This window comes from Prionailurus bengalensis, chromosome B3, assembly GCF_016509475.1.
Source record: "Prionailurus bengalensis isolate Pbe53 chromosome B3, Fcat_Pben_1.1_paternal_pri, whole genome shotgun sequence".
NCBI classification, from domain to species: Eukaryota; Metazoa; Chordata; class Mammalia; order Carnivora; family Felidae; genus Prionailurus; species Prionailurus bengalensis.
Genome location: NC_057355.1, coordinates 5,604,468 through 5,617,259, shown reverse-complemented (window position 1 = coordinate 5,617,259; position 12,792 = coordinate 5,604,468). Strand labels below are relative to the sequence as shown.

At 63.5% G+C, this 12,792-nt stretch overlaps 1 protein-coding gene across 1 annotated transcript; it reads right to left on the bottom strand.

The window, feature by feature from the left end:
* Nucleotides 1-121: 121 nt before the first annotated feature.
* Nucleotides 122-12,014, bottom strand: FURIN (furin, paired basic amino acid cleaving enzyme). The gene is made up of 16 exons (XM_043553901.1): nucleotides 11,763-12,014; nucleotides 7,798-8,137; nucleotides 7,310-7,408; nucleotides 7,103-7,198; nucleotides 6,624-6,752; nucleotides 6,438-6,514; nucleotides 6,078-6,166; nucleotides 5,389-5,561; nucleotides 4,487-4,699; nucleotides 3,986-4,086; nucleotides 3,762-3,865; nucleotides 3,556-3,673; nucleotides 3,294-3,473; nucleotides 2,734-2,858; nucleotides 2,503-2,613; nucleotides 122-2,284 (listed from the first exon to the last, which is right to left on the bottom strand). The coding sequence occupies exons 2-16, from the start codon at nucleotides 7,972-7,974 to the stop codon at nucleotides 1,695-1,697; spliced, it is 2,382 nt and encodes a 793-aa protein (XP_043409836.1). The 5' UTR covers nucleotides 7,975-8,137; nucleotides 11,763-12,014; the 3' UTR covers nucleotides 122-1,694.
* Between the last annotated feature and the right edge of the window lie 778 nt (nucleotides 12,015-12,792).

The window sequence follows — 12,792 nt, the reverse complement described above, 5'->3', positions numbered from 1 at the left end:
GCCCAAAAGGGGCCCTAGAGCTAGGAGGCCCGTGGGACGTCTAACTGGCCCCACTCTCTGTCCCCATCCCAGATGCAGTCTCAGGATCCTAGGAAGAACATCACCACGCTGGAGACCGGGCCTGGTTTGCATAGTCTGCACGTTTAATCACTTTAAAACCTCTAACATTATCTCGTGTCCATTAAATAGAACCAACAACGCTGGGCCTGTTTAAATTACAAGGAAAAAAAAAAATCACTGGGCACCAACCCAGTATCTTACAAAATTAGCCAGGCTGGCCACAAGGGTGGGGGGATGAGAGACGAGGGGACACCCCTGGGCAGGTGGGTGGGTGCCAGGAAAGGCTGGGGGAGAGAAAGAAAAGGGGGCTCCCAGATGGGAGGGGACTGATTGTCCTAATGGGAGGGGTGCAAAAGGCACGTCAGAAGAGGGGGACTTAAGGGGGCAGGTCAGTGCTTTCTCCACAAGGGCACAGTGTTGGAGGGGGCTCAGTGCCACCGCCTGCCCACCCCTGGCACTTGGAGAACCAGTGACCCATGAGCCCTTGGCACAATGAGCCCCACCTGAAACACGGATGACAGCCTGCTCCTCCCACCATGACCCCCTTTCCTAGGGCCCACCTGGCTTGTCCACCTGCCTCTTCAGAACTTGGGGGCTTGACTACTCCTCACTCCTCAGCAACATGCTGCAGCCCCCCACACCTTGGGGCCAGGGTAGCCGGGGGAACAGCAGAGTGGACAGTGGGTGTGGGAAGGTGGGTGGTCCAGCTGCTACCCCCGTTAAAAATACAAAAAAAAAAAAAAAAATCAGCATCTAAAGTGAAATAATCACAAAGTGAAAATATATCCTCAAACAGCCCCTGAGATCCCCACAGGGGAAAGCAGCATTGGGTGGGAGGCGGGAGAGGCCGGCTGGGCCACCGTCCCCCCCCCACCACCCACCCAGGGGCTCCGGGACTGTGAGTGCCAACAGCCCAGGCAGCCCCCCGGGCTCAGAAAACAGGGACTTGGGCCCTGGCGGGAGGGGAGGGGGCCCCGAGAAGGTAGGGTGGTCAGGATGCTGGCTCGGGGGCCTGGTCGGGCCAGCCACGCTCGGTGGGCAGCCAGCTGTGGTGGAGGTGGGCACAGGGACACAACCTCTCGTGCACGCATGCTCGCCCTGGAAGCACCTGCCTTCCTTGGTCCCTTCCTTTGATCACCGCTTCCTCAAGAGGCTCACCAGACGTGGGGGACAGGGTCGGGGATACAAAAGCCCTTGGAGAGGTGGCCTCCTCCTTCAAATACCCCCTAGGCCAGCCTCCCTGCTGCCTGGATGGGGACCATTATTGCTTTAGAGGAACAGGGAAGGGACGAGAGCTGCAGCCCGGGTCAGGAAGCCCGAACGGGCTGACCCGCTTCGCTCCGCAGGGACTCCGACTGGGGCCTGGACCTTGGAAAGCTGCCCTAAACGTTCCACTGCTTCCTCCACACGGAAGAGGTGCTGGAGGTGGGGTGAGGCCCTCCCCTGCCTCCCAGCTGGTCCTGAGGCCCCACCTCAGGCAGCCAGGCGGCCCGAAGGTAGGGCGGGAAGCAGTCTCTGCCCCTCCTGCCTCCCAGCTGGGGTCCAAACCCAGTCCCACGATAAAAAAATACTTTGGTGAATTAAAAAGTGCCCAAGGAGGGGATGGGCTTGAAGGGGCAGGCAGTGGGCGCTCGTCAAAGGGCGCTCTGGTCTTTGATAAAGGCGGTCCTCTCGCCCCGGCCCTCGTCCTCTTCCGAGTCCGACGGGCCCTCTTCCTGCCAGGCTTCGGGGGGCAGCCCCTTGTAGGAGATGAGGCCACGGTCCATGGTGTACACCTTCACCCCCCGGAAGCTGAAGCCCGAGCGCAGCTGCAGGACCAGGAAGACGGTGACGAAGACCAGCACGATGAAGGCGCAGCTGAGGCCGGCCACCACCTCGGGCAGGTGTGAGGGCAGCAGCTCTGCCCTGGCTCGGGGCTCGGCCTCCACCTCCGGGGGTGGCCGGGGCGGCTGCTGCTCCGGTGACTCGCGGCTGCTCTGGCTCTGCCGGGAGCAGGTCTGCTCCACGGGGTCCAGGGAGGCGTGGCTGGGGCAGCTGAGGCAGTCCGTGGGGGCCAGCCCCTGGCAGGTGGCACACGAGGCGTGGCAGGGGGCGCAGACGCTGGCCCGGATGATCTCCACGTCGTTCTCGGTGCTATAGTGTGTATCGAGGACTTGGGGGGTGAAGCCTGGCGGGCAGTGCTGGACACAGCTCTTCTGGTGCAGGGAGAAGCCTTCCTCACACACTGCCGGCAGGGGGCGGAAGGGGGGCGTCAGCTAAGCAGACACGGCTGCCCCGAGCAGTCACCGTGGGCCCCCGGGAGCTTCCGGCCCTGGAACCATACTCATGCCCGGGTATCTCCAAACCCCCTTTCCTCCCAGCGCTGGGCTTCAGGACAGGTACCCTCTGCCCACCCCCCCCCAAGCCCCAGGCCCCCAGACCCCGACGGCATCCACTACTGACCCACACAGGCCTGGCTGGGCGTGAGGGTCTTGCAGCCGCTGCTTTCGGGAGGCGCGTGCAGCCCCTCCGGGGCCGTGCCGTAGAGCACGAGGGTGAACTTGGTCAGTGTCCCTAGTCCAGGGTTGGCGGGGAGGCAAGAGTTAGGGGGCACCAGCACGGCACCTGGAATCCCAGAGCCCACCAGCTCTCCTCCTCGTCCCCCTCCCCTGAGCCCTCCAATATCCCCAATACCGTAGTTGTTGGCTTCGCTAGTGTTTTCAATCTCCAGGACCCACTCGCCGGAGGGGTCCTCATCCCAGGAGTGGGTTGTCATGAAGGCCCAGTCATTAAACCCATCTGCGGAGTAGTCGTGTGGCCTGGGGGAGAAGGGTGCCCACGGCTGTCTCAGAGGCCCCGGGGAGACCCAGCCAGGGGGCGCCAAAGTCACAACACATGGCCCGTACACGACACGCGGACCCCACGGGGCTGGAAATGCCTGTAGGGGCCATAGGGGCTGTTTCTCAGTGGGCCAGATGCCCTCCACCAGAAGATTCTGGAAACGTGCAAGGGTGCTTGCTACACGTGGGAAGGCACACTCCCGGCATGGAAAGGGTAGAAGCCAGGGATTCCTGCAATGTGGGGACAGCCCCATAGGACAAAACCGGGCCTCCTAAAATGCCAACAGCGCCCCCACTGAAAAGAACGTGGTGGCCACTAAGACTGTGTGACAAGTCAGGAAGGGTGTGAACGCGTGAAGGAACGCATGTGAGTGTGAGAGAAAGGACAAACTGGGCAGGGGAGGGAGCAAGCACCTGGCAGCCAGCAGGGTGGAGCGGGTGCCCATGGGGCTGACCAGGTGGATGGCCAGGTCACCGCGGCGATTGTAGGACAGGGTGAGGCGGGCCTGTGCGTGCTCCAGCCGCGTGATATGGCTAGGCTCCCCCAGGCAGGCGGTCACCATCTTCCGCACCTCCAGGCGCTTCCCGATGTCCCTGTGCAGAGAGCAGGGAGGGTCTGCACCCCCTGTGACCCCTGGGCCCCACCCACCCCTCCCAGCCAGGATCCAACCCTCACTTGGGTTCAGTGAGGATGTCGATGATGCACTTCCTCTGGGGGGCCACGGTCGTCCAGTTCTGGGCCAGGGTCACCATGGCACCTGCGTCCAGCAGCCCGTAGCCGTACGAATGGCTCACTGCGGGGCAGGGAAGGTGGGGTCAGCCGGGAGGCGGCGCTCCCCCGACCTTCCCCCAGTCTGGAGCACTGGGCCACCCTGTCCTCACCTTTCCGGCCCACGCCGTTGGTGGCCCAGTCGTTAGCATTGAGGTGGGCTGGCTTCGAGGTCTGTACCACCAGGTGCTGCATGTCCCGCCAGGTGAGGTTCTTACTGCAAAGGCGGGAGGGACAGGCCAGGGCTCAGCCTCTTCAGAAAGAAGTTGCAGACCAAAGGCTGCCCTGCAGGGGGCGCTGGTGGGGACAGGGTTGCTCCTCAGCCCGACCCACTTACTTGGCTTCCAGGGTGAGGGCGATGATGCCGGCTGCCAAGGGGGCAGAGGCCGAGGTGCCCGTGTGAGACTCCGTGCACTTTTGCCGCAAGTCCGTGGTCACCTACCAGGAGGACAATGTGATGGGTGGAGGGACTAAGAGGGGCCATCTGCCTGCCCTCCCTCTGCCCACAGGCCCTGGGAACTAACACACGGTCCCAGCTGCTGCCTTGCTAACTTGCTGTGAACAGGCCAATGCCCGGCCCTTTCTGGGCCTCGGTTTCCCAAGGAACAAGGGGTGGAGCTGGAGGTTGGGGACCAGTAAGAGCAACGCATACCTTTGGGGAGAGGCTACACTTCTCAGGGGCTTCAGACAGCCCCATGGCCCAGTCTCAGAGAGCCCGCCAGCTCCCGTTCCACGATACCCCCGCCACGACCACCCGGCCGCACAAGTTCTGGAAAGTGGGCCCCGGGGCAGAGCAGGCAAGCATTTTCCCAGGGTCCCCACCCAGGGCGAGACTCACGATCTGCTTCTCGTTCTGGTTGCCGCTGCTATAGGTGGTGGCCAGCGTGGACGAGCAGGCCTCGCTGTACCAGGGCACGTTGCCGAGCTGCGTGGCGCTGCTGATGGACAGCGTGTAGATGCTGTTGGTGTAGCCGTCACAGTTGCAGCTGTCATGCTCCCGGCCCCCATTCCCCGAGGCCCAGACAAAGATGGAGCCCAGACCCCCGCGGCCCTGTGAACAGAACGGGCCAGGGTCACTCGGAGACAGGGCCTGGGGGAGGGAGGCCTGGTGGGAAGGTGCTGCCAGAGACTGGGGAGGCTGGGGCTTCATTCCCAAGGGCCTATCTCTGCACACGCCCAACACCGTCCCGCAGCCTGGGAGATCCCTGGCGGGTCAGATACATATACAAGTGTGTCCCCTGTGTGCAGAAAAACAGACCCAGGTTACGACTCAAAGTGCCCGGAGTGGTGATCCCAGAGGCTGGAGCGATGGGTCATCTTTACTCATTTTCCCCTTTTCTGCCCTTCTAGTCCTTCACCGTTGTAATAAATACGCCTTGTATAAGATTAAAATTGGGGGTGCCTGGGTGGCTCAGTCAGTTAACCGTCCATCCTCAGCTCAGGTCACGATCTCATGTCTCGTGGGTTTGAGCCCCGCATCGGGCTCTGTGCTGACTGCTCAGAGCCTGGATCCTGCTTCAGATTCTGTGTCTTCCCGCCCCCTCTCTCTGCCCCTCCCCTGCTCATGCGTTTTCTCCCTCTCTTTCTCAAAAATAAATGAACATTAAAAAACACTTTTTAAAAAATGACAATTTGACACAAGAATAAACAAACAGGAACCAAAAAACACAGGAAGAAAGCTATGGGAAAGACAGCGCCCGGCTTGCCCCCGAGAGGCTGGGCCTGGCCTCCCCACCTCACCTGGCTGACCCCCCGGAAGAAGGCCTCCTCAGCCAGGCGGGCAGGCCCATCCACGGTTTTGCCATCGTCCTCGGGGCCCCAGCTGGCACTGTAGATGTGGATGTGGTTGGGGTTCAGGCCCAGCGAACGCGCCTCCACCGCGTCCGTCACCTCGCCATCCAGCATGCGCACCCCTGGCCGCAGAGGGGGGTGGGGAGAGGGATGCTGCGTGGGTCTAGCTGCCAGGGGCACCCCCTGGAGCACCCCCAGCCCTGTACCCACAGGACGGGCAGGGGGAGGGCAGAGGCTGGTGCTGGGAAACCCCAAGCCCCTAACCCCCTGGCCTGCCTCTCTGCCTCTCCTAGACAAGACCCGGAAGGGAAAAAACCAAAAAGAGTGCACCCTGCCCTCGACCACACACCCTGGCTTAAAACGAGCCTCCGGGTTCCCGGAGGAGTGTGGTGACCAAGGCCTGCCATGTAAGGACTCAGAGGGGGTGGAGAGGATTTAGGGAGGCCCCGGCTGAGAAACATTCATTCTGTCCCACAGCTCGGCTCTCTGAGCTGTCGAGAACCCTCTAAGGAATAGCCATGTGGCCGAAAGGATCCACAGGCGGAAGGTGACGGGCACTGGTCAGATGGGAAGTGGGTGGAGAAAGTCCCACCCGAAGGGCCCTCCCAAAGGACAGGGTGGCCAAGGCCCACACCCACCTCCAATGCGGGCGTTGTAGGCCACGCCTACGCCACAGACGCCGTTGTTGGCTACCGCGGCTACCTCGCCCGCACACCGTGTGCCGTGCCTGTCAGGGGCCAAGAGCAGGATGTTAGCGGTCAACAGAGCAGGTGAGGCCTCAGGAACGGGACGGGTCGGCCCACCCCTCCGGCCAAGAGCGCCGTCCTGCCTGTGTGCACGGTCCCCTCCCACATTCTCCACTCTGTGGCCACCTCGGCTTTGAGCAAAACAGAAACTTCAGCCTCTTCGGAGGGGGTGTCTTAACCCAGGCCCGGCCCTGCCTCCTCAGTGCCAGAGAGGAGAACTGAGGCGGAGGCCAGGGACCTGCCGTTTCTTACCGGTTGTCATTCATCTGTGTGTACCGAGGCTGGGGGTCAGGGTCCTGGTCATTGACATCGAAGCTGGCCCCGGGATCCTGGAGAGGACATGGCCGTCGTCAGGAATGGTCTGACCGCACTGGCACAGCAGGACAGCCCCGAGACACCCCTCAACAGGGGTCACTGCCTCCCCCCCCACCTCCTCACATAATTGCCTGCCAAGTCTGGGTGGTTCTTCTCGATGCCATCGTCCAGGATGGAGACCACAATGCCGTGCCCCGTGTAGCCCTGAGCCCAGGCCTCCTTCACGTTCAGGTCCCGCTGGGTGACGCCAGACTGCAGGGACACCCACCCCCGTCACCCCAGCACTTAGAAGACGCGGCTGGCCGTGTGAGCTTAGGGGTACCCCGAAGAATCCCTTCACCACCCCCAAAACTTCTTTCTCCACCCGCCCCCTTCTCCTGAAACACTGCCACTGGCTGTCTGGGCTCCATGGGAGCGTAAAAAACTCTGGAAGGGCAAACTCCAGGCTCAGCAGGAAGCGCTAGGGAGACAGTGCTCCGTAGAGAGGAGGAGGAAGAATGAGGGAAGGCTTCAAAGTCAGCCTTGCCCTCCCACGAGACCCTTCGGGGGCTGGATGGATGCAGTGGGGAGAGGAGGGCCCAGGCCCCGAGGAGGCAATGTACCAGGTACCACTGCTGGGGAAACTTGGGGTCCGTGGGCTCCTGGTACACATCCCGTTTGGTCCTTCGCTTTGCCACCTGCTGCTCCAGCCACTGTACCTGTGAGGGAGGGAGGCAGGGAGGGAGGGATGGTGTGGGCGGAGGACTGGAGCGGCTCCAGAGAGCAGGAAGGGAAGGGTGGCAGGCAAGCAGGGCTGGGGCCGCACTCACTTGAGGCTCCCTCTGCAGCCGGCTGTGCCGCGGGCGGTGAGGCGACAGGGACCGCTTTGTCACCGCTCGATGCCAGAAGTGGTAATAGTCGCTGAAGATCTGCAACAGAGCAGGGAGACTGAGCTGGGCTTTCCATCTGTCAGTCCCCCGGGGAGGGAGCGGATGGGGGTGGACGACCGGCTGCTCACGGGAGGCTCACGGCGGCAGGGGCTGGTAGGGCATCTGCTGCCTGCCCAGGACCCGGCAAGGAGGTGCAAAGGACAGAGAGGGACTCTATCTCCCTGGGATACCCCGGCTCTCCAAACAACCTATGTCAGAAGCCCAAGGGCAGGACGAGCCACCGCTCCCATCCCCCTCGCCACCCAGAACACGCCTGCTACCCAGGTAAGCCCCACAGTTCCTGGTCCCGGTGCCTGAACCCCTGCCCTCACTGACCCCACCCCCGGCAGTGTCGTATGCCCAGGCCAGCGGGCAGTGAGGGCGCCTACCTGGCCCAAGTTGAGGAAGCCATGCTTTCGTGCCAGGCTGTCAGCCACGGCTGGGCCTCCGGGAATGTGCACAGCCCAGGTGTTGGTGTAGACCTTCTGGCCGCAGGCATCGGCCGCCAGCAGGACCAAGGCTCCCGCTGCTGCTACCACCCATAGCAACCAGGGCCTCAGCTCCATGGGGGGGACAGGTGGCCGGGACCCCGGAGCCCCCGTCTCCTTGGCCTGGTCACAGGGCCTCGGCTCCCACGTGCCTGCTTGCTGCCTGTGGCCCGGGGCTGACTGGCGGGGGCATGGGGCCGAGCAGGGCAGGGCTGTGGGCAGGGGAGGAGGGCTGCCGGCCCTGAGGGGGGACAAGGGAGGAAGAGGGGAAGACCGTCAGTGCCTCCCCGGCCATGTGCTAAAGCTGCCTTCCCACCCCATGGCACAATCTAGGCTTGAAAAGGGGCCCAGGGGAGAGGGGTGAAAATCCAGCCCCCCAAGGTCGGTGAGCCAGCCAGCCAGACGGGCCCCCCATACACACACACACACACACACACACACACACACGCACACCTCCTCAGCCTCTCTCCACACAAGAATATGGAAGTGGGATGAAGTGTATCAAGCTTGAGTCACTCAGAATCAGAAACAACAACTGAATAAATGTTCACCACAATCAAAGCGAAAAGGATGGGTTATGAAGCAGTACGCACACATGACCCCATTTTGTTTTTAAATAACTATTTATACGCGTATATTTATATAGAACCACAAAACAAAATCTGGAAGGGCTGCATGCAAAAACGTTAACAATGATTCTCTCAAGATGGTGACGGTTACAAGTAATGGTTATTTTCTTCTTTGTATCATTGTAGATTTTCCAAATTACCTAGGTACGTTGTACAAAGAAATAAAATGTTGGCTTTTCAAACTTTTTGAATGGGGGGGGGGGGTGTCTACCCGGCTCACCAGGGTTTCTTGGTTCAGCAAAGCAGACCCAGCCACAAAGAATTACCTGCAAAGCCCCACAGCCCCTGGGAAGAAACAGTGGGCGACCACAGGAGGGATGGGGCTTTGGGGGCTGAGCACAGGGGATCCCAGTGGCTTCACCTCCCTCCACGGACAGACTCCAGACTGGTGGCCATCGGCAAAACCGGGGACCCAGACTCCTTTCAGGCTGTTTCCTGGGGAACGCTGGGGCCGCCCAGCCCTGCCCAGGCCTGGGCGCAGAGGCCCCCCAGCAGCCCCCTCGAACTCCACGCCCACCGGCCTTGCGTAATCCGAGCCCAGGCAGCCAGGGCAAACACTGGCTGCTGAGCCAGGAGCGCCAAGGTGAGGCTGAATCAATAGTCTGCGTGTTGTTTTTCCTCCTTCAGCAAACAGACAGCGGGACCTCTCTGCCCGGGGCCACATAACTGTCCCCACAAAGGGCCCCTGACTAGCCAGAAGCCAAGCCCCCGGGGTGGGGAGAAGCTGGGGGAGGCCCCAGCAGGGCTGCTGGGGGTATCCTGTCTCAGTGCCAAGCTCAGAGAGCAGAGAGCCTGCCCACAGGGTCCCGGATGCCCCCACCACTCCCAGCCCCAAAGGAGGCCACTCTTGCCAGGCGGCAAAAGGGAAGCTCCCCACAGCTCCCCCAGGCCGTGGGGAGCGGGGCAGACTCGCTCACCACCCTCACCACCGGGAAGCCTCAGTTCTCCAGGGGCTGACTACCCTCTGCCACAACTGGCCTCCCTGGCTGGTCCCCCTGCAGTCCCACCCTGCAGGCTGGGAGGGACTCAACACACAATTCCCAGGGTATTTTCAGTTTACACAAAAATAACCTGACAGCTGATGGCAGGGGGCACTCACAACACAGCCCCTCCTCAACCCGGGCAGAGTCCATGGGGCTCCAGGACAGGCCTGGAAGCCACAGACCCACGATGCCTTGGAGTTCCAAGTTCCACAAAGCCAGTCTTAGCAATGGTGGGGTGGCCTAACATAGGCCCCAGCATGTGAAGGGATCCCAAGCCCCTCGTTTAACAGAGGATGGGGGGGGGGGGCGGGGGGCAGAGCCAGATAGAAACAAGGCCTCTTCTCCCCCTTCTTGCCGTTGCAAGAGCTACCTCTTGGGTCCAGATGGCAAGTGGAGCTGCCCCCGACCACAGTGCCGTGAGCCCTGCTGAAGCCCCCAAACCAAGACCCAGCTTCCAGCACACGGTGAATGGGGCTGCAGCTGGCTGACGTTAGAGGTGATTAACCAACTATTTAATTACCCTGCAGCACCCAAAAAGAAAGCAGGCTTCAGGCACAACCAAACAATCTCCCAGGAAAGGGCCTGCCTCCCTCTGCACAGCATCCCTCGCCACGGGGTGGATGGATATAGCTCCCCGTGGAGCCCCCAAGCCCCTAGACAGCCCTAGCTCAGCATCCTGGATGAGGGGAAGATCCCCCCTCCCCAAACAGCAGGCGCTGAGAACAATGAATGAATGGGCTTCTCCCCACCCCCATCCCAGACTCTGACTCACCCTATGAGTCCCAGTTCAGCTTCAACCCAGAGGCTTGCTGTATTTCTAGCCTCCCGTGATGCCCTCTCACATGGGACTCGGCTCTGGGCCGTGGCCACAGACAGAGACGGGAGTGCTCTTTCTGGCTGTGGTCTCAGGCAAAGCCCTTTCTCTGGTCCCAGGAACCTCTGACACAGACAGCCAGTCTGAAGCATCAAACTGAGCCTACCCCCCAGGCAGGGCTGCTGGTGCTCAGGCACTGAGGCTCTGGTGTGGACAGGGGCTGTCTGGGAAACCCGATCCAGTCTCTCTTTTCCAGCAGAGACCCCAAGCCAGGGCCTGTTACAGGCAACTTGAAAGGCTCTCTTGAAATTCTGGTTTCCAGTCCCTGCTCAACGACTCATTTGCTGTGTGATCTCAAGCAAGTCACTTTCTCTCTCCGTTTCCTTGGTGGGCCTCAGTTTCCTTGGTGGTAAAAACTGCTAGATCCGAGGTTTACAAACTTTTTTTTTTTTTAAAGCCATATAATCCATTTTAGAAAATCGAATTTTATGTGGAAGCTCAATATAGGAAACAGTCCAATATGGGCTGCTCTGCTCTGCTCTGAGCCGCGGCCAGCTTTGGCTACCCTCCTATGCTGTTGTCCACACACCTGGCCCGCAGCTGCCCAGCCCTCACTAGGCCCACAGCACCTGGGTTCTCCTCGCACTTCCCAAATCAAACACAGAATCCCAACACCCTCCCGCGGCCGAGGGTCTGCACCCCCAGGGGCTCGGGGACAGCAGGTACTGACCAGTGACCGCTGTCGGACCTGTCTGGCAAGCGGGCGGCCCCGCAGTCCAGCCACCCCACGGGGGCAGCAGGGGCCTGGGCCAGGCCTCGGCGGGAGGGAGCCCCGGAACCTACCTGAGCCGGCCTCCCGGAGCCCGCGGAACCCGCACCTGAGTCTCCGTCGCCCAGGTGCGCGGGCGGCGGCGGGGCCGGGCCGGGAACGGTCCCCGCGGCCCCGGCTGTTCCTTCCTCCCCTCCCGGGCCGCGGAGTGGGCGAGCCGGCGGCGGCCCCCGGCGGCCGGCGGGGAGGCGGGAGCACCCGGCGCCTCTGGAATTCTCTCCCCATCCCGCCCCCAGCGGGGGCCCCCGCAGACGCTTCCTGAGGTCAGAGGGCTCGCCCCGGCCCCAAGCGGAAAAGTACCGGCACGGGAAGGGGGCCGGGGGCCGGGGGCCGGGGGCCGAGCCGGGCCCGGCGCGCTCAGGTGGGCTGCGCGGCGCCCTTCCTGCTCCCCGCGGCTCCACCCTCGGGCCGGCCCCCGAGCCAGTTCCGAAAGCCGGGCGGGCGGCCGGGGCCTGGGGGCCCGGGTCAGGGCGGCCCCGACCCTCCCCGGCCGGGGCCGCGGAGCCCGCTCCGCGCGCACAGCGGCCCAGGCCGGCCAGCTCCCTCCGGGCCCCGGCCGCCCCGGCCGCCCCGGCGCGCCGCCTCCCCGGGCCCCGCGCCCTCCTGCTTACCCGAGGGAGCCCGGGCGGGTAACTTTTCCAGGCGAGCGCCGCGGCGGCTCGGGCGCCCCTCGGCCGAGCGGAGAGCCCGGCGGCGGGGGCCTGGGCTCGGCGCCGTCCCCGCGCCCAGCAGCAGCGTCACCGCGCGGAGGCGGGGAGGCGCGGCGGGCGGCCTCGGCCCGGCCGGCGACCAGGGCAGGGCTCGGCCTGGGCTCGGGCTCCGGCTCGGGCGGGGGCAGCGGCCGGGCCGCGGCGGCGCGGCTTGTTTACTCCGGCGGCTGTCAGCGGCTGCGGCGGCCCGGGCTCCTCCTCCTCCGCCGCCGCGCCCCTCCCCCTCGCGGCGCCACCTCCGCGCTCCCGGGCCGCCGCCGCCGCCGCCGCCGGCGGCCCGCCGCGCCGCCCATGCCGCCCGCGCCCCGGCCCGCGTGCGGAGCGCCGGCGCCGCGCGCCCAGGGCGCCGGGCCCCGGGCCCCGAGCCCAGGCCCTGCGGCCTTCTGGGGCGGCCGCTGCCTCCGGCGCCCGGTAGGGGCAGGTAGGAAGTGGAGCCGGCGATCCCAAAGCCCTGGCGGCCGCCGGGCGCGTCCCCCGCCACCCCCAACCCCGGCCCCGCCGCCCGCGCTCCCGCCGCCGGGCTCGGCTCTGCGCGCCACGAGCTCCCGGGGCAGGCGCAGGCGGCCGCGGAGACCCGAACTCGGAACCCTGGGCGCGGGCTGCCGCGGGCTTGAGGAGGCACGCGGAGCTCGGTCTCGGCTGGATTGTGGGGGAGCTGGCCCTCTCCCCACCCCCCACGCCACGACTGCCTCATTCCTGAGCCACGAATTGAATTTGGGCATGACCCGGTTAAGTGTCCTGCGGTGACCCACCTGGGGTAGCTCCCCCTAAGGTCAGACTTCACCGAGATGGGGCACACCTTCCCAAGGCCTACTGTTAGAAGAGTCACGACTGTTTGCATCTATATAGACAGGTGGATAAGCTGAACCAGTCAGCCCACGCCTTTTAATTTTTTTTAACTTTTTTTTTTTTTTTCAAACACCAACCGCCT